At 56.7% G+C, this 23455-nt stretch overlaps 8 protein-coding genes across 8 annotated transcripts; 6 read left to right on the forward strand and 2 right to left on the reverse strand.

Annotated features, from left to right (window-relative positions):
• Positions 1-169: 169 nt before the first annotated feature.
• MYCTH_2297847 (uncharacterized protein) lies at positions 170-2389 on the reverse strand. The gene is made up of 3 exons (XM_003660005.1): positions 1677-2389; positions 578-1616; positions 170-475 (listed from the first exon to the last, which is right to left on the reverse strand). The coding sequence occupies exons 1-3, from the start codon at positions 2261-2263 to the stop codon at positions 353-355; spliced, it is 1749 nt and encodes a 582-aa protein (XP_003660053.1). The 5' UTR covers positions 2264-2389; the 3' UTR covers positions 170-352.
• A 191-nt stretch (positions 2390-2580) lies between these two features.
• On the forward strand, positions 2581-4148 carry MYCTH_2297849 (uncharacterized protein). The gene has a single exon (XM_003660006.1). It carries the CDS (start codon positions 2741-2743, stop codon positions 4103-4105), a length of 1365 nt encoding a protein of 454 aa, XP_003660054.1. The 5' UTR covers positions 2581-2740; the 3' UTR covers positions 4106-4148.
• Positions 4149-8029: 3881 nt separating this feature from the next.
• Positions 8030-8959, forward strand: MYCTH_2313974 (uncharacterized protein). The gene has a single exon (XM_003660007.1). It carries the CDS (start codon positions 8043-8045, stop codon positions 8595-8597), a length of 555 nt encoding a protein of 184 aa, XP_003660055.1. The 5' UTR covers positions 8030-8042; the 3' UTR covers positions 8598-8959.
• A 510-nt stretch (positions 8960-9469) lies between these two features.
• Positions 9470-10793, forward strand: MYCTH_2297853 (uncharacterized protein). Its single transcript, XM_003660008.1, has 4 exons — positions 9470-9691; positions 9757-9925; positions 9995-10142; positions 10247-10793. The coding sequence occupies exons 1-4, from the start codon at positions 9574-9576 to the stop codon at positions 10559-10561; spliced, it is 750 nt and encodes a 249-aa protein (XP_003660056.1). The 5' UTR covers positions 9470-9573; the 3' UTR covers positions 10562-10793.
• On the reverse strand, positions 10793-16103 carry MYCTH_2297855 (uncharacterized protein). Its single transcript, XM_003660009.1, has 2 exons — positions 15829-16103; positions 10793-15765 (listed from the first exon to the last, which is right to left on the reverse strand). Exons 1-2 carry the CDS (start codon positions 15990-15992, stop codon positions 11025-11027), a joined length of 4905 nt encoding a protein of 1634 aa, XP_003660057.1. The 5' UTR covers positions 15993-16103; the 3' UTR covers positions 10793-11024.
• A 403-nt stretch (positions 16104-16506) lies between these two features.
• Positions 16507-17622, forward strand: MYCTH_2142209 (uncharacterized protein). Its single transcript, XM_003660010.1, has 4 exons — positions 16507-16839; positions 16900-16988; positions 17060-17191; positions 17245-17622. The coding sequence occupies exons 1-4, from the start codon at positions 16787-16789 to the stop codon at positions 17421-17423; spliced, it is 453 nt and encodes a 150-aa protein (XP_003660058.1). The 5' UTR covers positions 16507-16786; the 3' UTR covers positions 17424-17622.
• A 417-nt stretch (positions 17623-18039) lies between these two features.
• MYCTH_105318 (uncharacterized protein) lies at positions 18040-20302 on the forward strand (the record flags this gene model as incomplete). Its single annotated transcript, XM_003660011.1, has 7 exons — positions 18040-18080; positions 18132-18245; positions 18303-18339; positions 18527-18687; positions 18722-18738; positions 18810-18836; positions 19260-20302. 7 exons carry the CDS (start codon positions 18040-18042, stop codon positions 20300-20302), a joined length of 1440 nt encoding a protein of 479 aa, XP_003660059.1.
• Positions 20303-21871: 1569 nt separating this feature from the next.
• MYCTH_39983 (alcohol dehydrogenase-like protein) lies at positions 21872-23218 on the forward strand (the record flags this gene model as incomplete). Its single annotated transcript, XM_003660012.1, has 1 exon — positions 21872-23218. One exon carries the CDS (start codon positions 21872-21874, stop codon positions 23216-23218), a length of 1347 nt encoding a protein of 448 aa, XP_003660060.1.
• Positions 23219-23455: the final 237 nt, after the last annotated feature.

The following is a 23455-nucleotide window of genomic DNA, read 5'->3' on the forward strand; positions in this document are numbered from 1 at the left end:
TCCGTCCCACACGCCTCCATCGCCACGGTTGCTTCTGCGACCGTGCATGACAGGCCATCGCCTCGGCCCGTCTCTGGATCTAAGCCGTTCCCGAAACCCAGGTCGAGGCTTTGGTTAGTGGGCTGTGGAGCGGCAAGGTTGAGAAGTCGTGATATCGGCGGCGCATGGGTTTGCGCTGCCTTGCATGGAAGTGCATCTAGAGCTGGGATCGATACATGCAAAATTGTATGTATGTATCTGCTAACCTGTCAAGATGCCAAAATCGATTATGCCTCCCGGTGCTCTATATCTACCCTAGCATGTCTGAGATAGGCACATTGTTACAGAATCGATGTTGACGCTCGTGCCAAGGTTACATCCTGAAAACGCCAAACTTGGTTTGCCCAGGGTTAACAACATTTCGGCCGCCCATTGCTGCATTCAAACCGAGACCCAGGTATTGCCGCGTATGCTGCGGCGGGATGATTCCATCGTCCTAGTCATCACGTGTCAGCAAGTTCCCTCACCCGGGAAGCGGCAGAGAAAACAAAATCGGGCGCTGAAAGCCAGGAGCGAAGCCAAGGTTGAGAGTACTTACCCACAGCCGCGCCGACGAAAAGACGCAATCGCTCTCCCGTTCAATCCGCTCCTTCAGCCCAGTGTCGACCTTCTGCCCGACCGTCTCCATGACGCTGGCAAGCTGCTCGCCTCCCATGACACCGATCCTCGCATTGGGCCACATCCAGAGGAAGCGGGGCGAGTAGGCACGGCCGCACATGCCGTAGTTGCCGGCGCCGTAGCTGCCGCCCACGACAACGGTGAACTTGGGCACGTCAGCGCACGCCACGGCCGTGACCAGCTTGGCGCCGTTCTTGGCGATGCCATCGCGCTCGGCGTCCCGGCCGACCATGAAGCCGCTGATGTTCTGCAGGAAAACGAGCGGGATGCCGCGCTGGGCGCACAGCTCGATAAAGTGCGCGCCCTTGAGGGAGGAGCTGCTGAAGAGGATGCCGTTGTTGGCCACGATGCCCACACGGTGGCCATAGATGCTGGCGAAGCCCGTCACGAGCGTCGTGCCGTAGTCGCGCTTGAATTCGGCAAAAGCCGAGCCGTCGACGATGCGCGCGATGACCTCGTGGATGGGTATCGGCTTGCGCAGGTTGGTGGAGGCAATGCCGAGGAGCTCGGAGGGGTCGTAGAGCGGCTCGGAGAAGCTGGGAGTCGGCATCGAGGCGGACTTGGTGGGCCAGTTGAGGTTGCTGATGGACCGGCGTGCGAGCACGATGGCGTGTGCATCGTCCACGGCGAGGTAGTCCGTCACGCCCGAGACGGACGAGTGCATCTTGCCGCCACCAAGCTCCTCCGGGCTGACGACTTCGCCAGTTGCTGCCTTGACAAGTGGTGGTCCGGCAAGGAAGATGTGTCCCTGGTCTTGCACAATGATGCTTTCGTCGCTCATTGCCGGAACGTAGGCGCCGCCAGCCGTACAGGGTCCCATGACTACCGCGATTTGCGGTATCCCTGCGGCCGACATGCGCGCTTGGTTGTAGAAGATGCGCCCGAAATGCTCGCGGTCGGGAAAGACGTCAGCCTGGTGGGGTAAGTTGGCGCCGCCCGAGTCGACGAGGTAGATGCAGCTGTGCGCCAAGGGGGGTCAGCGACGGGATGGACCGAGCAGCTCTTCGCCTGCAACTTACGGTAGCCTGTTCTCCTGGGCGACGGCCTGCGCCCGGAGATGTTTCTTGACAGTGATGGGATAGTACGTCCCGCCCTTGACGGTGCTGTCGTTGGCGACAATCATGCAGGTGACGCCCTCGACCACACCAACGCCGGTGATGACACCGCCCGCCGGTACCTCGGCCTCGGGATACAGCTCGTGACCGGCCAGCGGCGACAGCTCGAGGAATGTGGTCCCGGGGTCAATGAGCGCCGTGATGCGGTCCCTGGGGAGCATCTTCTTGCGCGCCAAGTGCTTCTCCCTCGCCTTTGCCGGCCCGCCCTGCTGCACCTTCTTGGTCAACTCGTCCAACCGGGCCATGGCCTCGCCCATGAGCCGCTCGTTTTCCTTGTATTCATCAGAGCTCGTGTCGATGTTGCTCTTGATGACGGATATGGCGCCTGCGTGGTGCGGCGCGTTGAAGGTTGCAACCGTTCGTCTTGTTGTCGCGGCGCCGGGGAGGACCGGGTTGCGGTTGCGGGGCCGCAGTGACCGCGGGCGGGCGCATTGGCGACCCAATTGCCGGGAGAGGAGCAGCATCTCCCTCGACGATGCTGACAGCGACATTCTTGGGGTTCAATTGAGAGTGAGCTCCCGCTACAATCACAACATTAGGCAGAAACCCAGGCAAGGCGAGAGAGTGCAATGGTGCACGATTGCTTTCGGAAGCCGAATATACCAAGCGGGACAGCAGAACAAGAGGTCAGGGAGGCATGCCGGTGTCCACTGTCTTACCCCAAAAAAAACCTGGGGTAGAGTGTGGGGACGGCCCGAGGCAAACCGGCGTAAGCCGAGCCCCAGTCTGGCCGCTGCCGACAGCCAACGATGTCATAGGCAAGGCCTGCTGCTGCCCCTGGCAGGGGCGCATACCAACTTGGGGCCTCGGGGAAGGGGAAGCATCGGCTTAAGGGGAACGAAGAAAAGGGGACTGCCCCAGCCCGTTCCCAGTCAAGAACACCGAACAAGAGAGAGAACCAAAATCGACAAGTTGGCTTCTATTTCCTTTTGTTTTTTTCCAAATTCAAGTCAGTCAATCAAGTCACAATGCCAGGCTCAGCGATATCACGAGCGCTGTCGCGCGCAGCGAGGACGAGCCCCGCATTCCCCCGCGGTTGCCAATTCGGCTTTGGGGTACCATCAACAGCGGCAGCGGCAGCATCACCACGGGCAGCAGCACCACCAGCAGCCTTCGCATTCGCCCGCCAGCAAAGGCGCAATGCCTCGTCTAAGCATCCCAAGGGCTTCCAGCCGCCCTCGCAGAGCGACCTCGCCGAGCTGCGCGAGCGTGTCCAAGAGTTCACCCGCCGCGAGTTGACCGAGGAGGTGGCGGCGGCGACCGACAAGAACAACGACTTCCCGGCCGACATGTGGGGCAAGCTGGGCGAGGCCGGCTTTCTCGGCATCACGGCGGACGAGGACGTGGGCGGACTGGGGATGGGCTACCAAGCGCACTGCGTGGTGATGGAGGAGCTGTCGCGGGCCAGCGGGTCCATCGCGCTGAGCTACGCGGCGCACTCGCAGCTCTGCGTCAACCAGCTGCAACTCAACGGCACCCCGGCCCAGAAGCAAAAGTACCTGCCGGACCTGATCGCCGGCCGCAAGGTGGGCGCCCTGGCCATGTCCGAGTCCGGCTCCGGCAGCGACGTGGTCAGCATGCGCACGCGCGCGACCGAGGTCGACGGCGGCTACGTGCTCAACGGCTCCAAGATGTGGATCACCAACGGGCCCGACGCCGACGTGGTGGTCGTCTACGCCAAGACCATTCCTGACGGCGGGTCCAAGGGCATCACCGCCTTCATCGTCGACACGGCCTCGCCCGGCTTTACCTGCCTGCGCAAGCTCGACAAGATGGGCATGCGCGGCAGCAACACGGGCGAGCTCGTCTTCGAGAACCTCTTTGTGCCCCGCGAGAACGTCCTCGGGCCCGTCAACGGCGGCGTGCGAGTGCTGATGGAGGGGCTCGACCTCGAGCGGCTGGTCCTGAGCGCGGGCCCGCTGGGTCTGATGCAGGCGGCCCTGGACGTGGCGCTGCCCTACAGCCACACGCGCAAGCAGTTCGGCACGCCCGTCGCCCACTTCCAGTTCGTCCAGGGCCGCCTCGCCGACATGTACACCAAGCTGCAGGCCTCGCGCGCCTACACGTACGCGACGGCCCGCGCCGTAGACGAGCAGGGGCTCATCCGCACCCACGACTGCGCCGGCGCCATCCTGTACGCCGCCGAGCGCGCCACCGAGTGCGCCCTGGACGCGATCCAGATCCTGGGCGGCATGGGCTACGTCGAGGAGATGCCCGCCTCGCGCATCCTGCGCGACGCCAAGCTGTACGAGATTGGCGCGGGTACGTCCGAGGTCCGGCGCATGGTTATCGGGCGGGCATTTAATAAGGAGTATGCCCATTTGTCAAGTTAGATGTATATCCCTTTGAAGAAATAAAACAAGATTAAAATACCGCAGTACTCCTTTCTCTCTCTCTCTCTCTCTCTCTCTCTCTCTCTCTCTCTCTCTCTCTCTCTCTCTCTCTCTCTCTCTCTCTCTCTCTCTCTCTCTCTCTCTCTCTCTCTCTCTCCCCGAATTTCCCCGTTCGAAAACCAGGCCAGCCGCTGGGCAGTCCTTGGGTGCCGTGTAGCCGCGATAAGTCGAATCGGCGGCTTTCCTGTGCTGCTGGGGACGGCTCGCTTCCACCCTCCCCACCACCAGGATGGAGGCCTGAAACGACGATACCGTGTCCTGGCTGCTTGTTGGTGGAGCATACCCGTGTTAGGAGCCTGAACGGTCCGGCCCCGGCCGCGATCCTCCCGCCACTGCAGCGACATGGGGAATTCCAAGGTTGGGATTACACCACATGTATGGATGTCCGTACGTATGTACATGAATCCTGTACGCCATGGTCATCGTACACTACTGCCATGCTTTTTTTATCTATTATGGTTGCAGGATCGGGTGACACAGCCATCTCTCGCGAACCATCGGGTTGCCATCGTCTTGGTGTCATGAGAGACGTTCCAAGACCGAGGTGATCGGGTCGTACTGGAGTGTACTGTACGCCAGGCGTCACGAGGGACGGCGCGGCTCGCCTTGAGAGGTAAACGGAGGAAAAAGGAAAAAGGAAGAAGAAACAAAGAATTAAACTAGGGAGACGATACTCTGTCACTCACTACCCTGCCAATGAGGTAGCGGCCCGGCAGCGAGGGGAGCACACGCGAGCCGGGCAGCCAAAGGCGGGGAAAGAACATGTTAAACTAGGTTGCAGGAGCGCCCGGGGTTCTCCACGGTAGGAGAGTAGGAGAAGGAGGAGAGGGTAAAAAGGAGCGGAGGGAGAAGGGGAAGGAGGGTTTCAGTTCCATCGTCGGATCTGCCCGATTGGGAAAGAAGAGGAGAGAAGGCGACTTCCTGCACTCTGTACTGGCCCGGGTGCGGGAGCGACGAGCGATGCGGGAACCCGGCGGAGCAATACCACCGGGCGAGTGGTGTGTGCTGCCGTACCTGTTACTTTAAGTTTCCCACTCCGACGTTGCACCGGCGCACATGTTGCGTGGGGGTCAGTCAAATTTACACTACCTCACTACCTATCTAAGGTACGTACTATGCTGGAAAATGTATACAAAAAACCTTAACCTTAGAGTGAGGGCATCAGAATGAGCGTAATGTACGGGTTCTGGCGGTTCCCGCGGTTCGAGATGAGTGCCATGCGGGAGTGAAGGCGAGCGAACCGGACCGCGTTCCGCCCGGGAACGCTGCCTGGGCCGTCCCTGATATATTAAAGTTACTTTTGCAAAGTCTACACCTACCCAAAGTATATTTTAGGTAGTTATGTGCATGCATTATATTTACTCTGTACGGAGTATCTTGTAGGTACCTTACCTAGGTAACAGGTATACACAGCATCGTTTTTTTGGGTATGTAAGGTATATATGTATGTATGTACATACATATGGTATGTACATTACCTCTCTGTGTAGAGTTAAGTCATGTCGTTTGTTAGTTGCCATTTTTGAAAAGAGACGAAACCACAATCGACCACCAGGGTTAGAATACACAGCGTACTTAAAAGTATAGCTGTACGCAGTATTAGGTCGTCTTCTTCTTGAAATATCGTCTTCTCCTTTCCTTTTTCTACCCATCTTCGTGTTTCCAGTTATTGCGTCTCGTTCTGTCCTCGTTCAGGATATACCTGAACAGCGAAGCACTGTGCCATATGTGAGTAGTTGACAAGAGCTGTATGTACATACATACATACACACTAGATAATACATAACCTGACGCAGCTTGCTCCATCGAGTAGTCGGAAGGTTGTTTTAAATCTCGAGGCGTTCGCGACCGAGCGGGATCTAGTTCAACCCGGTCTCGCGTGTCCAGGTGCCAAGGAGCCTAGGATAGCGAAGCATGGGTCAAAAGGGCACAATGAAAGGAAAGAAGGAAGACAAACGCTTTTTGGGACAGCTGGTGTAACTTCGATGCCGAAATGGGAACACTCAGTGGAGCGGATTCGCCGATTTTCGCCTTTCCTGGGCGTTTTTCTTTCACCATCGGGTGCAGCAGCCGAGTGCTGAGCTCATCATAAAGCGGTGTTACCCCGGAGAAAGGAGATAAAGGGTGAGATACGGAGTTATCTGACGAGCAGCGAACCCTTGATGCGGGCCAAATAGCGCCCTATCTAAGTCAAAAAAAAACCAGACGAGCCCCCTGGATCGGACACTGCCCTATCAAGCCAGCTTTGTTGGTATACCTGCCAAGGACGTATCCGTAAAACGACAGGGAACGTCTTGCAGATTGTAACTATCCAGTTCTCCCAGCCTGCTTTCGCGCAGCCTGGGAGCAAGCACGCGCCAGGGCAATGAATGAGCGCATTCGAGATCATGACTCTTAGTGCCCTAGGGTTGACATGTCTCAAGACAATGTGCGCGCGGCAACGGTTTCTGTGGTCTCGATGTATTCCATACAGTTTCTCATTGGAGGTAACGCAAGCATCACGGCTTCAAACTCGAAACACGAGCATCGCATAACAAGATGGATTTTCCTGGTTTGAAGAATGTTTCGGATTGCTAAAGGGTTTAGCAGAGAGAAGTACGGATACATACCACGGAGTATGATTCATTTGGGCGCATTCTGTGACGACACTATGTCAGCGTGCCCATAAAGACACTCAATTCCTGCTGGGTTACAGCCCTGTCCGGTTTTTCAGAACCCTTGATCCGGTCGACAACTTTTTTTTGACATGGTCCGTTAGACGGACCCTCTTTTGGGTGTGTGGGACAAGCGCTGCATGCGGCAAGGGTTGGCTAATGCAAGATATACAGGAAGAGAAAATGCTCATCAAGCGATTGGGCCATGTTTGTCGGTGTGGTCGGCGTCCCTCCCCACGGCAAGCCAAAGGCAATGCGACTGATTCCGTATCCGGGTGTGACGGACCACGCCAGCAACAGGAAGCCGGATGGTAGCTTGACTTGTGTGGCTAGACATTTACCCATAACGGCGCGCTGTGTCCTTAAATCGGGCGGCAAGCCGATTACCGGTGTGGATGCAAGGGGCGAGCTCACCGGTCGGCTGGGGTGTCGAGTATCACCTTGGTTCCGACTCGGCAGTTCCTTTGCCTGATCGCATGTCTGACGTGACGATGGTGCCTTGTTATATCTGGGGTAAATCGGCCGGGCATTGTCCATGTTCACTCCCCGGCTGGCTACCGCCGCAAGACTTTGGATGCGGGAGGAATGCTGCGAAGCTTTGGTTCCCGCAATGCGATGCTGCAGTCGCCCTGAAGCCAGCATCGGGTTACATTCCGAATTGCCCGTGTCCGCAAGACGGTTGGGGCCCCGGGAACTGGGGGGCCCAGCGTTGAGATACCCGAGTCCTGGGGCCCTCTTGGAGGCCGCGATTGGCCGGGGCTCTGTCGACCTGCATGCGGTGGGCGCCCAAGCATGCCTCCCCGGCCATGCATTCTCACCGGTCACTCGCCTGTTGCACAGAGCTGCCGCCCGGCGAGTCCTTGGGCCACATGGAAGGAAACGTCGCTCGCGTGGCTACGCCGCTGATTGGCCAGGCCCTCTTAAACTGGGAGGGAAGGGCGACTTGCCAGAAGGTTGCCGTATAAAGGCGCCCGGGTCCCTGGTTCAGCCTAGGAAGCTCGCTCTGATCGAGTTAGATTCTCCATCGGGACGGGAGACTATCGTCTTCAGTTCCCTTTGCCGCGCGGCCACCATCAGTGTGCGCGACTGCTCAGCAGTTTGCCTTTTCGATAGCAACCATAGCCTAAAGTCGCACAACCACCAGGCAAATGGTTCGACAGGAACCACGGCCGGGCTCGGACGAGTCCGAGCTCAGGCTTTGGCTAGACGAGGTTGACAAGAGCATGTGCTTCCGGCCGGCGAGCGCTCTCGGCATGTCATGCGGAACCGTTACGATCGACCCGCGTCGGGCCATGGTGCTCGTCATCTGGAATAACCGGCTGAAGCTCTACCAGCTGCCCAAGGGCAGGAGGAACCTCGATGAGAGCATGCTTGCGGCTGCGCTCCGAGAGACGTACGAGGAGACTGGTCTCCATGTAACACCGCTCCAGCTTGACGTTGCGACCCGTGCAACTCCGCCCAAGACTGCACTGTCCGACACATCCAAGAAGCCCCCAAACATCACCGAAGGGCACCCCAGCCACGAATTCGTCGGGGCATGCATCTACCCAGATCCGCAATCCGAGACCGAGGCTCTGAAGTGTGTCTACTTCTTTGCTGCGACCGCCGAGTGCACCGATATCCCGGACTCGGGGACGCAGGAAGAGTGGGAGAAGCTGGACGCGCGATGGATACCGCTCCGCGAGGTATCGAAAACGCTGCGTTTCGAGGCCGAGATACAGGTGGTAATGAAGGCGGTGCAAGACATGAAAAAATCGGGATACACAATCGAAGCGTGATTTGCCGCGGGCTCGGTGCGCTTGTCTTTGGGGGTCATCGATTGTCGAGGTCCAACTCCTCCCTTGCTCTTCTTGCGTTGTATTGTTTTCACTCACTGGAGCCTCTGACAAAATGGGACGACGGAGCTTGCGAAGGACACTCCAGTGCGCGGTTTGGCAAGGGAGATGGGCCGTACCTGTTGCCTAGTGGGATTCAAAAAAGGAAAAAGGGAAATGAGCGTCTTCGCGTTATATTTTAGTTCTGTCAAGAGGAATCCGGGTCCGCACTTGCGAATCCGAACATGTGCACTCACAACGCAGCAAAACGAACGACGGGGATGAGAGGTCGGGGCACCCACCTCTCGATCCCCCTTCTGGCTGCCAACTCAACCGCCAGTGGTATGTGGAGGAATGCTCTTCTGGGGCAAAGCACTTCTAATGTGGAACCCAAAGTCATGGACTTACCGAGGCAAGCGCTTCGCCATTGGCGCTTTCCAGCAGGTCGTCTTCGGCAAAGTGCTCGTCAGACCGCGAGTGACATCAGAGCTGCATGGGGTTGACCGAAGCTACCCCGCATTGCGGTCGCAACTCGGAATCCCGCTGAAGATGCTGGAACCGCATTTTGGGTCTGCCTGCCAAAGGGGAAGCAAATAACCTTACAAGTCCAAGATTTACCGTCGCTTTTTTTTAGCGAGACCTTCTTCATTTGAATCAATCCGCTCTGCCCGAATTCACCAACAAAAACGAGACGCAAGAGAGAGGTATGCCCGCGTTGAATCAGCTCCGTCTTGTAGCTGGCAGAGTTGTCTGCCCCGCACCTCCTGCTGCAAGTGTCACCTTATCGCGGCAGGGCCCTACTAACGCTACCACTCGCCGTTTTACTAGCACCCGACAGCTCGCCTCGCGAAATTCGCCGCCAAACACCCGCTTTATCCGGCAGTCCCAAGATAGTTTCTCAGGCCATCCTTCTTCTCACTGTCCATTAACGACCGCCAAGATGTCGACCATGCCCGCAACCCACGGCCATAGTGAGGCCTGCTGCAACATCCCTCCCGTTGTGTCGACGGGATACCAGCCCAAGGGCTCGTACAAGGAATACGGCGGCCTCAAAACCTGTATGACGCCCCTGCATTGTTCCTCTTCAGGAGGCCGTCGACGGCATTGCTGACTATATGCTCAGACACGACGGGCCCTGCCGATGCCGACAAGGGTATCGTCGTCATCTACGACATCTTTGGCTACTTTGACCAGACCGTTCAGGGTTCCGATATTCTCGCCTACAGCCACTCCCAGAAGTACCAGGTCTTCATTCCGGATTGGTTCAAGGGCGAGCCATGCCCCATTGAGTGGTAGGTGCTCATGATCGGCGACCTTCGTGGAGGTTCAGCCAAGAGATACTGAGGCGAAGTCAACCAAAGGTATCCTCCCAACACCCCTGAGAAGCAGAAGAACCTAAGCGCCTTCTTCGGCAAGAACCCGCCCCAAGGAGTGGCCGATGCCCTGCCTGGCTTCGTTGACACCCTCAAAGCCAAGCATCCTGAGATCAAGTCTTGGGCCATCGTTGGCGTAAGCAACCCCTACCCTCCCGGGAGCATCTTGTCGATATCTCCAAGCTGGAACCAGCTGATGCTAAATGGCTCTAACTTGATCAGTACTGCTGGGGCGGAAAGGTTGTGAGCCTCATCACCTCGAGCGATTCAAACCCCTTCTCCGTCGCTGCCGAGTGCCACCCGGCCATGGTCGACCCCAAGGAGGCGGAGACCATCAGAGTGCCGCTCATTCTGCTTGCCTCCAAGGACGAGCCCGAGCACAAGGTCAAGCAGTTTGAGGCGAACCTGAAGGGCCCCAAGCACGTCGAGACGTTCAAGGACCAGATCCACGGTTGGATGGCCGCCCGCTCCGACCTGTCGGACAACCGCGTCAAGGAAGAGTACACCCGTGGGTACAAGACGGTGCTCGACTTCTTTGCCAAGAACTGGCCGTGAGTTAAGCCAGAATGTCTGTGTTGGTTGTGAAGGGGAGGCTAAGTTGAAGAGAAGGGTTGGGTCTGTGCCGGGTTCAGCTCGGTTGTAAGAAGAGAATCTGTAAATGTAGCTAGAACATACAGGACAGGCCAAGCCCAAACATAAAATCGGCAAAACCGTTTGCCTCAAAGATTACTCGGCTTCCTCTTAAGTCAGCGCCTGAACAATCACACGAGGGCAAAGGGGAATTGACTTCGCGCAATGGGAAGACTGTCTATCAATTCATGTGTCTGTCCTCATCTCTTGACCTGTAACGAAGTCACAATACGATCGGAGTGCAATTGAGGTCACTTCATACCACAACGGAGGAGACAAAGAATGCCACATAATATTGCCCTCCTCATCTTCGAGATCTTCCCTGACTGCCTTCCTTTACCGGCACAGTTAAGACACATATAGCTTTACATTTCCTCTACCACGTACATCACGCACCACCACTCGACGTCTTCCACATGGCTAACCCCCCTGTATTCCTCCGCGGCACACCCGGCCGCCCGGACTCCTCCAGCTGCTTCTTCAGCCGCTTTCCCAGGCTCAACTGTGCCGCTGAGATCGGCTCCTCCCCTCTCGGTGGCGGCTTTACGCCCGCCAGCAACCCGCCAGCAACACCGCTAACGGTAACCGTTCCCGGGCCGGGCGACGACGCCGCGCTCTCGCGGTCCATCGCCCTGTCCATATCGCCGCCGTCGTGAACCCTCCTGCGCGAGGAGAACACGCCGCCCCCGCCTAGAATCCTGCTGCTGTTGCTGGAGCGGGCTCTCATTGCGGCCCCCGCCGTATCACCACTGTATTCTTCAGGACCCGCCCCCAGTCCGGAGAATTGGGCTTGAGAAGGGGAGCGGGGAGGGTTCGAGTCGTTCGCCCTGCGAAATACATTATGGAATTTGGCCGCGTCTGCCGGCGCAGACTTACGCCTTGACCGGGTCGACGACCTGGGCGTTCCGGAACCCGACCGCGGGGTCGCAGTGCTGTCCCCGCCGCCGCCGCCGGCGGCCGATCCTCCTCCGGCTCCCCTGTCCTTATTATCTCCGCCGCCATCATTACCGGCGAGCAGGACCGCAGCCCGCAGCCCGGCCCAGCTCCCTGCCGTCTCGCTGCTCGCCTCCTCCACGCACCGGCACTCGTGACCGACGGGGCACTCGCTGCCTCCCAGGGCGTGCCACTCGGCGAGGCACGACTCGTGTGCGACGCACCCGCACGCTACACACGGCGCGTACAGGCCGACGACGGGCGCCCAGCAGTAGACACATTGCAGCTCGGTTTGCGGGACCAGGTCGGCGTGTTCCCGCTCCGCGGTGCACCGGTGGCAGACGCCGACTGCACCGTTCATTATGGGCGGCTGACCAGTGGAGTTGTGGGTGGTGTTTGAGAGGGCCGTGGCGACGGCGGCACCGCTGGCATTCGTCGCGCCGCCTGGTGCTGGGCGAAGGTACTCTGCCGGTTCCAGCGGGACGCCCGGATGTATCCGGCAAAACCCTGTCACATCAACGCCGCGGCCTGAATTGAGGAGTTCTTGGAAGAGACCGCGACGGTCGGCGAATGGTGAGGTTGGCGAGGTGGTTCCAGTGGGATAGAAAGGAGTGTTGTGCGGTGCGCTCTCTTCGGCGTAGTTGCTGGCCGTGGCTGTGCTGGGGGAGAGTTTGTCCTCGTTGAGGACGTCGAACTTCATGATCTCGAGACGGGAAAGAGGCTGGCCCCACATCTGAAGCATTTCCGCGTATGCGTAACGATAATTAGAATATACTTGGCGACGGTCGCGGTCAATCAAGAAGGTCGACATCCAACCGTCGTCGTCGAACTGGCCTTGATTTTCCGGAATGCAGGACACCCCAATTGGGACCATGGCTAAGAGGTCGTCTTTCCAGTACTCATCATCCGAGAACGATGTCCGTGAGGTTCCGGGCGTGTCTGGGCCAGCGCCAGACACGGCCGAGCCAGCCCATGGAACGGCATTGGGGGTAAGGTTGCCCAGCATGGTCTCGGCAGGGCTCGGGCGCTTCCGAACCTGGTCCGGGGGCGAGCCTGAGACGATGCCAGCTAGCGCCCGCGGCAGACTAGCAGCAATCGCGGCAGCAACAGTCGAGTTGGAACGGTGAAAGAACTTGGTGTTGGGAGATGTAGATAGGCTCTGCGTTTGGGCAACATCCCGCAAATGCTCCCTGGCAGGATTAGGAGGTGTCTCCCCGCACGAGTAAGAATGCGATTTCGGTTCTAGGGAGCCCGTCACCTCGTCGGCGGAGCTTGGGGGATCCGAGTAGTACATGGCCGGAGTATTAGCTGTCCTGGGAGTCGTTATGGCCGAACTGGCTTGACTCTTGTAATTGAAATTCCAGAGCGCGGGGTCGGTGGGAAAATATTCGAACGAGAAGGAGGGAGCTTTCATGGGCAACGGTGTCTTCGGCTGAGGAAGATGTGATGCTGCGATGGCCGCCTCCTCTTCAATTGAGTAGTCGCCAAATATGCACGCCAGCATGGCCAACATCTGAATGTCGGCGACCTTCTCAAAGTAGTCGAAGAGCTCGCTAATCAAGTCTCGCGCCAGAGGATGATGACCCCATCTGACTCGGCCAGCTAGATTGGACCCTGGTGCTGTAGTCTCCCCCGCTCTTTTCTCCTCGTTCGCATGGACCGCGACATTCCTTGCGATAACGAGCACCGGTTGCCCGCTGTGCCTCCAGTCATGTAGCTCAAGCGGGATGTCTCTTCGAAGAAGAAGCGCGGCATACTTCCAGACGTGGACCAAATCCTGATACCCGTACTTTTCGGCAACCGCGGCGTTGTGACTGCACACGTCAGCCCCGTCGCCGAAGATGGCATACTCCAAAGCAAGCTGCTTCTTTGACGGGAGGTCATTTTGTAAGTCATGGATGGAGATAATGTTCTTCGGTTTGCCTGGCTTTTTCCGGCTTGTCCCTGTGCCAGTCCCCGTTCCAGCGCCGGTGCCACCACCACTTGATCGTACCGACTCGTTGGCGCTCCACGTCTTCCGGAAACGGCGACCTGTCTGATACCACAGATCGACCTTGTGCATCGTTGTCGGTTCAGAATCCGTCGAGGTCGTCGACTCGGTGTCGTCCGAATCTTCCGACTGGTCATCCGTCGCAGATGTCTCGTCATGGAACCGATGTTTAGGAGGCGGAGAGTCGTGAGAAAGGCGACCGAAGCCGGCAAAGGTGGGCTCTCCTTTCGACCGCTCCTTGGACGAATCTGGGTGCGGAAGAGCGAATAGAGCTTTGGCCTTCTCCTCCTTTGTCGGGAAGAAGCAGACCAACCTGCCATCATTGGAGAATCGAGCTCCGCAAAACATGGGCAGAGGCGTGACAGCCTGGCGCTGGGCAGAGGCCAAGGTTCCCGAGGGGTCCAGTTCGGTGCTGGTGCTGAGCTCCTGGGACATGGATGCCGAACCACCAGCTGGGATATCATTTTCATCTTCCTCGCTAGAGCTCTCATCTGCCAATGCGTCGTCGTCATCAAAGTCTCGGACATTGTTGAAAAACGCGGTACTCGTTTCGAGGTCGACCTCGCCAAGCAGATATTCAAACGCGGTGTCGAGACAGTTTTGCTTTCGCTGCAAGAATCGGTTCCCAAGTTCACGTAGTTCATGCTCGAGCTTCCGATGCGTCTCTTCTGGCATGAATGATGACTTCTCGACATAGAACCGCGGTGCCTTGCTCTTCGGGTAGCTCTTGGGAATATCCACCTTGACCTTGATGAAGATCGTTTCGCCGTTGACACCCCACGGCCCCTTGAGGGACGCATTCAAGGTGAGAGCATCCATGTCAATGTTCTCCCACTTGACATTGGGAAGCTGGTTGCTGATACGGAGGAACTCGTCCTGAATGGTTTCTGGCTCCCCCCAACCACTGTCGTAGCCGGGACCGAAGATACCCGAGTCCTCCGGACCAGCACGGCCAGGCGCGTCCGAGCTAGATTTCCTCTTTGACATGGTAATCCCCTTCATCCATCCGATCTGGAGCTGGGTTTTATCAACATGCTTGCTTGTGTTCGTCCTCGCCTTCATGGACGTGGACCTCCAAGAGGGTCCAACACGACGGAGGCCCGCATTCAAGCCGCTGCTCAGCGCACTTTGGCGAAGCTGCCCGCCACTACCAGGGCGGTCGGTCATGGTCGGGCTTCTGCGATCGCGGTGAACATCATCGACGGTGCGGAAAGTTTTGTATGGTGCACCCTTGCGGGTGAGGATGAGGTTCTTCATCAGGGGACGACCTTTAAAGTGACCCACGGATTCCAGAAGCTCATGCTCGACCTTGTGAAGGCGTAGCTCGTTGTCTTCGCCCCAGGAAACCAGTTGAAAATCGCGGTTATCTATACCTTCGTTGGTCACGCCGCCGCGACTTCTCCAGAGAAATTCCTTGGCCTTGTGATTTCCGTGTCCTGGGAAAACAGCGACAGGCTTGACTGCCCCATCCACTGGGGTTTCGGGATCGGGGCGTTGGTCGAAGAGGAACAAGTTGCCTGGCTCTGTTTGAGGCATAGCTAATAGGCCGTACCCGAAAGGCGTGTGGCGAGCTCGCCATACCGGGAAATCAGTGCGAATAACTCTCTGCGGTTCCTCGCCATCTTTGCCATAGTCCCAGAATTTGATGCTCTTATCAAGGGAGCACGTAACGAGGCAAGTGGAATTTATGCGGTTCCAATCGACACCATAAATTTTAGACGTGTGAGCATCGATCGTCTTGAGAGGCTCAACCGACCGCCTGACATCCCATATGTGAAGCCGGCGGTCATGGGCAGAGGCGAGGACATTCGGGTCCTGGCGGTTGTACTTGACTTGGGTGGCGCCAGCAAACCAGTCGCAAAAGGAGAGCACAGGCTGTCTCGGCCGCCGAAGGTCCCAGCAGTAAACATAGCCATCCACTGCGCAGGTCGCAAGGAAATCTGGGTGGTGAGCGGAGAAATTGACATCGGTAATGGCTCTGCTGTGAGCCTGGAGGGAATGCTCAATGGCACCTGACGACGAGTCGTCCCGTTTGTTGAGGTTCCATACTAAACAGCGATGGTTTGCCGTAGAGGCCACCCAATAATCGCGTGCCGCAAATGGCGACCACTGTACGTCAACAACGAGCCATGGGAGGCCATGGCTGCTCAACCTCCGAGGAGGGCTCCAAGGCGAATCCAAGTCAATGATGGCAAGACCTTCGGGGCTGCGGGAGTATTAGACGGATTCTCATCGGGGACAGCAGAGAGCAAAGGTTTGGGCAGCTCACGATGCTAAGGCAACATCTCGTCCTGAGGGGGAGATAGTCGCTGACCCGACCAGCCCGTCGACGTGGATTGCGCCATCGGCATCAAAACTCTCGCTTTCATAGGCCGACCTGATCGGTTTCGCCTTCTTGGGGGCATCGGAGAGGCGCACAAAAGATAACGGCATGTTTTAGGTGCGGGACGAGGCGTAACTCATTGTTGAGAGCACCATAGGGGGCGTGTCGTTTTGATTATTTTTTCTTTTTCCTCTTTAGACGACGATCAAGTGACGGTCTTCATCGAAGGGAACAATTTAAGATGCGGCAAAGGCTCAGAGTTCGCCATCTGGCCTGCCGATTCACCGGCCGCGCCTCTTCGGGAGATTGAGTATGAGTAATTGGAGACTTTCAAGCAGGCGTCGGCTTTCGCTATCACGGTTTCTCGCTCTCAAGGTCCAAGTTGACGCACGAGCGAAGCCATCTTCAATGAAAGCTGAGACGGGGATGCAGCAGGCAAGGGGAAGGAACAGGCAAGGTTTAGCGGAAGACAGGGGCCCACCGAGCGCGGGACATGGCTCGTGCACTTATCGGCCTGGTTTGGCAACACCCCACCAACCCGTCGTCGGCGAGGTCGGTTGCAGTTCCACATTCTTTCTCCCAAGTACATATACATAAAACATCCTCTGCTCCCGTGCCCGACAAACGACCCGGCCGCCTCCGCCTCTCAAATACATTCGCGCCTTCCTCACCGAACCCAACGCAGAAGTTTTAGTGCATCCCTCGCAATTCTGCCCTTTTCGACGTTCAGCCGAGCATTTGAGTGTTGTTGCGACATCACACACAGTCCAGGCACAAACCCCTCCTTTGGGTCTTGCTGTTGGAGACCCTGTTGCCTCGCTTTTTCAGCCGTTCGATACCGCCACACTACCCAGCTATACTACCTCCCTAAAGTCGCTTCTGGTTACGCCAAATACATTCCGCCATGGCCCTACCAAAGAGAATTGTTAAAGAGACTGAGAGGCTGATGGCCGAACCGTAACGGCAACCCCGCCATATGCTTCCCCAAGACTTGCATCTGATTCGATCAACAAACAGAGTTCCTGGAATCAGCGCCGTTCCACACGAAGACAACCTCCGGTATTTCGATGTCGAAATCCATGGCCCCTCGTCGTCACCGTACGAAGGTGCGTCCTACCACCCTCTGTGGACTATCCGAAGTTCCCACGGCCATTCGCCGGCTGACACTGCTTTCCAGGCGGCGTCTTCAAACTCGAGCTGTTTCTTCCCGATGACTACCCTATGGCGCCCCCAAAAATTCGCTTTCTGACCAAGATCTTCCACCCCAATGTCGACAAGCTGGGCCGCATCTGCCTCGACGTTCTCAAGAGTGGGTGATGGGGAACGGCACACTAGTAGTGACATAGGCTTACCGGCTGTCAGATAACTGGTCACCTGCGCTACAGATCCGGACCATCCTGCTGTCCATCCAAGCGCTCCTCGGCGCCCCCAACCCGGATGATCCGCTTGCTGCCGATGTTGCCAAGAGTTGGAAGGAGGACGAACAGGCAGCCATTGCCACCGCAAGGGCTTGGACACAGCAATACGCCGTCCCGAAATAGTCGTCTCGCGGCTCGATTTTCCAATGCAAGAAACCAAGCGGTGTTGCAATGACTGTTGGTAGTTCAAGAACATTCAATGGAGTTCAGGATGGGGGGCTGTAGTCCGGGATTTTGGTTGGAGTTAGTGGAATCGGGTCTGCAGAAGGCCGACTTTGGAACACGCTACTTTCGTAGCAAATGAAGGGTTCATGAGATAGAGTGTCGTGATGTGCAGGGTTTCGTGACTCGTGGCTCAGAGAGAGTGCGAGCTTGGGAATGTCAGGGGGATAGTCTTCTTAGAATCAACTGGCTATACCTTATATCTAGCGATACTGTGGTTCACGTCGTCGATTCATTTGGCTCTAGGGTGAGTCGCTGCTGCCGAGAGTGGTTGCGACGTAGGTACGGAGCAGCCCGTATTCGGGACGGAGTATTTGTTATCTGAATCACTGTAAAACAAGTCAAAGCGCCTGCACCATGCTGAGCCGCCTGATGGCACCGCCTCCTACCCATTTCTAATCTATTCTCTACCAAATGAGTACTGTGCTTTCCATTCTATCCTCCTCTCTCTCTCTCTCTCTCTCTCTCTCTCTCGCTTGGAAGATTTTGAAAGGAACACTTCGAATAATAACTGAAAATGGCGATAGATAAGAAGTACACACTGGAGACGTGGACACAGTATCGGACTTGCTTAGACGACTAGAACGGGGTAATCTAACAAAATCGTAGTGCTGATAAATATGTGCGAGCTTTGCGTGATTTGCGCCTGAACCAAGTTCTCTCGCGGCCTCGTGATAACTGTAGGAGTGGGAGACGGTTTAACGACATACTCCGAGAATCGAGGTAAGGTTTTAATGTCCGAAACGTTGGTGATTTTACCATACATTACATTTGATGTAGCGGTAAGGCCGACAAGGCTGTTGCTAGACGCTCGTTAGTACGTACTCTACAACTGCCCCTTGTGACACTATGGCGTAGGTAAGGGATGTACAATTGCTGAGAACAAATAGCTCTCATGCATTCGCCTCAAGCATGGTCAATCAGAGTCACTGTCCATCAAGAGCGAGAAGAGCTCGTGCTTGTTCAGTCACCGCTTCTATTTACTGGCTCATATGTAACGCCAGGTAGTTCGGTGTATTGTCTTCGCAAGGTGCCCAACTGCTGGCATCTCCGCAGGGTTCGCTCTTCCATCTGAGGGCGGTGTGTTTAAATCCCATCACATGATACAAGTGTATTCGTTTATGTCTTGCAAGTCCATGGTGTCTCAGCTCCCAACGCACTACTTGTAAGCACAGCTCACTATTTGCTTCCACCGCCAGAGACTGGATGTATGTATGTACGTTGAGTACAAAGACGTCGTACGGAGTACATAATTTTGAACCAGGTTCGAATATTAACTCTGCACAGATTGTGGCTCAAAGGCGCAGATGCAGTGTATTTTGTAGCGTATGATGTGCCATGGAAAAAAAAAAAAAAAATTGAAGAGCAAGTGGCAAGAAGCATCTAACGAAATACGCAGTAGTAAAGCAACAAACTCGTCTTAACTCGTAAAAGTATGGATTACGGATACAAGAAAGTAGGACCCAGGGTGTTGCCGTTTCTGGGCGATAGCCGACGCGCCTTTCCATTTTCGTCCAAGAGGACCCGCTGCCCCTTCTCTACGTTCAGTGCAAGGGTCCAGCGCCGGAGATTTGGCTCCCCCTAGCCTCTCTTACAAGAAACTATAGCGTAGCATAGCGTAGCTCCAATGCCGTTGCAAAGCCATTGCAAGCTCGCTTGACGACGCACGTTCACCAGAGCCACTAACAGGCCAATCGGGAGGCATCTGCTAGCAACCTGAGGTTGGATGGTCTGCAGGCTTCGACATTACCAGGTTGGCTCGGTTGATCACCGTTTCGTACCCAAAGAAACGCTCCTGGTTCAAGCCACCCAGCGTCGTAAGACGTCTGCCATTTCGCAAGGTCCAAACTAACCCATTTGCCCTGGTCTTCTGTCGCTCTTCTGGCCTTGATCGTGCGGTCGACAAGCGAATCAAAGACCCCCATCAGGCCCGCCGACGTCTTGCTTCCTCAACGCTCGGACGATTCACGATTTCAACTGCTGCGCCGCCAGACTCTCGTTTCCGCCTTACAACGTCGCTCGCTCTTTACCCCTTCGCTAACGCCAACCGCACGCGCCTTGCCCGCCGTCCTACCCTCGTTTGTTCTACTCTGAACCCTCACAGCGCGACAATGCCATCGCAAACTAGTACCACTGCTTCAACTCCCGGAGGCGCTACTCCCGCCAAACGGTTCGAGCTTCCCGCTCTCGATTTCAAGTTCGGTTCCCTGACGGATGGCACCGATATCCCCCCACCGCTACCTTCGCCGGTGAAGGAGAAGGCCGCTCCTACCCCGCCTGATACGCCGGATGTCGACAAAGGGCAGGAACAGAAAGGGGAAGACGAAGCGAATGGAAAGCCGGACACCGCATCACCCAAGTCCCAGTTGTCAGGCATTTCGGTAGCGGGCACCAAACGACGCGCCGAAGACGGTCCTGCCTCGCCCACCTTGTCGAACCGACCGGGGAGCATCCGACGTCTGTTTAGCCGGAGTCTGCTGAATCAGGCACAGACAAATGGGAGTGAGAGTGCTGGGAACGGGCGACCGAAAAGCCGTGGCGGAACCAGCGTCTCGGACTCGAAGAAGGCCAAACGAGCGAGCGGCTGGTTCGGCCGCTTACTGAGCAACGACAATGGCACCAGCAAGTCCGCGACGCCTCTCTCACCACCGGCCACAGACGAGAAGAAACCGACCGGTCCGCCGCCGCCGATGATCCCAGAGCTTAGCGAGATAAACACCAAGCTGGGCATCCAAAATGACAATAGCTTTGACGGCGACCTTTTCAAGGACATCAAATAAACCGGGCGCCCGACAATCACCTACTTTGATTCGGTGTTGGCTGACCCTTGAGCTTGGGCATACGGAGGCGTGATGGCCAGGTCAAGCTGCATCACGATCCAAGCGGGTCAAGACTACCGCCGAATCAGGCGGCTCTTGCGAAACGAGTTGCCGAGTTGCCAAAGCAAGATACCCAGCGAATTTTTTTTTTTGGTTTTCTTTTCATTTTCTGCCTTCTCCTGCTTCTCACGAGCGACGTTTGTTTTATGACGATATTTGCATGGCTGCCTATTGCCTTGTATGTTCTGCAGCTGTTGTGGCACTTGACATGTTTCACGTCCTTTGGCTGCTCATTGAGAGCGCGTCCAGACGCCTGATCAACGTTTTTTCCCCCATTCCTTTTTCTTCTCTATTTAGCGATACCTGTGGCTTTTTCGTGACTTTTAGCGATCACATCCACCTTTGGACGATAACGTACACCCCTGCAAAAAACGAACGGTGGCGGTTAGTTTTCCCAGTTGCCCTAAATCCCTCCCTCTCCCCACCTTTTTTTCTTTTGATTGTTCTTCTACACATATATTTCAGATCTCGCGTTCAAAGGGAAGCTAGCTTGTTTTATCAGCGAAGGAGAGAGAGAGAAAGAGGGAGAGAGAAAGGGAAAGAAGGAAAAAAAAGGAGGCTGTCGTTGACGTTTTGCCACGCAGCGTTCATGACGGGCCACAGACCTCGGAGCTTAAGGCCTGCTTAACCCTAGTTGCTGGTCGTACCTGTTGTTGGCTCCCGAAAACAGCAAGACGGATTGGTGAAGAGGTGGAGTTGATACATAAGTTGCCTGCCTATTCATATCACAAAAGTCCAACACACTAGGTCGAAACTATATAGGCAAGGCTGAAAAGCTACCAATGAGTTGCAATTCGGAAACAGGGGAGGAGAAGCCCCCATCTCATCATTACCAAGTACGAAGTGTCAGAGAAGGGAATCCACGGCCGCCTGCTTTGCATATAAGTGAGACCATGTTAACAATAAACCCGCCTACTGCAAGCAGCGATACACAAAGGTATCTATTCTGGGATGGCTAGCTGGATCAAGTGGTTTGGTAAAGTCGAGCTTATAAATAGGTAGGCAAGGGACCAAGTTGTATGGAGCGGGTGATAACGTTATCGTACTCCGTAGCTTTAGCAGAGCATCATGCTTTGTGATTTCATTGGCCGAAGCTTGTGTGGGGCACCCGCTGCGCGAGAGTTTAGACGTCATTGTCGGTTTAACGGATCGAACGATCGAATCGACCACGGACTGCTTGTCGAGAGACTCCGGCCCCCTTTTTCATCTTGGGAAAGCAAGCCGCTTGGTTTGTTTCCGGTGTACTTTTAAACAGTAGCCGACGGCAGTTGCAGCATCGATCTTTCCGGACCAAGATCCGAACTCCAGCCAAAAAATAAAAGGCTGTTGCATAACATTATCTTCCCAAGCAGCGGTTCGCATGCCGAGCTCTGCCGAAGCGCTTCAACTTTCAATTTCTCCTTCAGGTTCCTGCCCGTTAACTTGATACAACCAGCCTTGAACAACCAGCCTTGAATAACTATTCATATCATGGCTTCGGTTCTCAGCCCCAACGCCGCAGCGCGGCACCTCCTCCGGCCAGCCACAAGAAGCACGCCCCCCCGTCTACTACCATCCGCCATTCTCCATCAGTCCGGTAACAACAGCACGAGGAACCCGCGCATCAGCGATCCTCAGTCCATCGCGCAGCGCCTCGGCCGCCGATACAAGTCGGGCCCCTACGGCTACACCCAAGCCAAGACGCTCGTCTTCTCGCGCTTCGGCGAGCCGTCGGACGTGCTGCGGCTGCACACGCACTCCATCTCGCCGACGCTGCCGGACGGCGCCGTCCTGGTGCGCGCCCTGGCCGCCCCCGTCAACCCGGCCGACGTCAACACCATCCAGGGCACGTACGGCGCCCGCCCGGCCTTCTCGCCGCTCCTCGGCACCCCCGAGCCCTCCGCCGTGCCGGGGAACGAGGGCTGCTTCGAGGTCGTCGCCGTCGGCCCCCGCGTCGGCGGCGGCCTCAGGAAGGGCGACTGGGTCATCCCCGCCACCACCGGCTTCGGCACCTTCCGGACGCACGCGCTCGTCGAGAACGCCGACCGCGCCCTCCTCCGCGTCGGCGGCGACAAGGGCACCGCCGGCCTGACCGCCAAGCAGGTCGCCACCGTCAGCGTCAACCCGTGCAGCGCCTACCGCATGCTCAAGGACTACGTCGACCTGGTCGACCTGAGCGTCAAGAGCTTCGCCCGCGGCGACGGCGCCACCGGCGGCGCCTGGTTCCTGCAGAACGGCGCCAACAGCGGCGTCGGCCGGGCCGCGATCCAGCTGGGCCGGCTGTGGGGCCTGCGGAGCATCAACGTGGTGCGGGAGCGGGCGACGGCCGAGGAGACGGAGGCGCTCAAGAGCGAGCTGAGAGAGCTCGGGGCGACGGTGGTGGTGACCGAGGCCGAGTTCCTCGACCGGTCCTTCTCCGCCCGCCTCAAGGAGGAGTGGACGCGCGGCGACAGGGAGCCCGTCATGCTGGGGCTCAACTGCGTCGGCGGCAAGTCGGCGTCGGCCATGATCAAGGCGCTCAGCCCCAAGGGCTGCATGGTCACGTACGGCGGCATGTCGAGGCAGAGCTTCCCCTTCCCGACCGGCCCGCAGATCTTCAAGCGGCTGCGGTTCGAGGGCTTCTGGCTGAGCGAGTGGGCCAAGGAGAACCCGGCCGAGAAGCGCAACACCATCAACGAGATCCTCGAGCTCATGCGGGAGGGCAAGTTCAAGGAGTCTCCCTTCAAGGAAGTCGAGTGGAACTGGGACACTGAGGAGAAGGTCCTCAAGGACGCCATCCAAGGGACCCTGGAGGGCTTCAAGAGCGGGAAGGGCCTGTTCGTCTTCGGCGACACATAGATTTGAGTTTGAGTCTGCCTCCCCTCTGTTCCTTCCTGTGACATAATAGAAAAACCTTAATAATAGCACGCTGAATGTGAGTCTCGTCGCCATGTAAACACAAGCGGACCATTATATATATATATATATGTATATATAGACAGGTCCGTTTGACGTTAAGTGACGAATAACAAGCCCCTGAAAAACGAAGAAACTATGCCAGCATGCCATGAGGTATCATGCAAATTTGTACGAGCC

Source organism: Thermothelomyces thermophilus, chromosome 1, assembly GCF_000226095.1.
Source record: "Thermothelomyces thermophilus ATCC 42464 chromosome 1, complete sequence".
NCBI lineage: Eukaryota > Fungi > Ascomycota > Sordariomycetes > Sordariales > Chaetomiaceae > Thermothelomyces > Thermothelomyces thermophilus.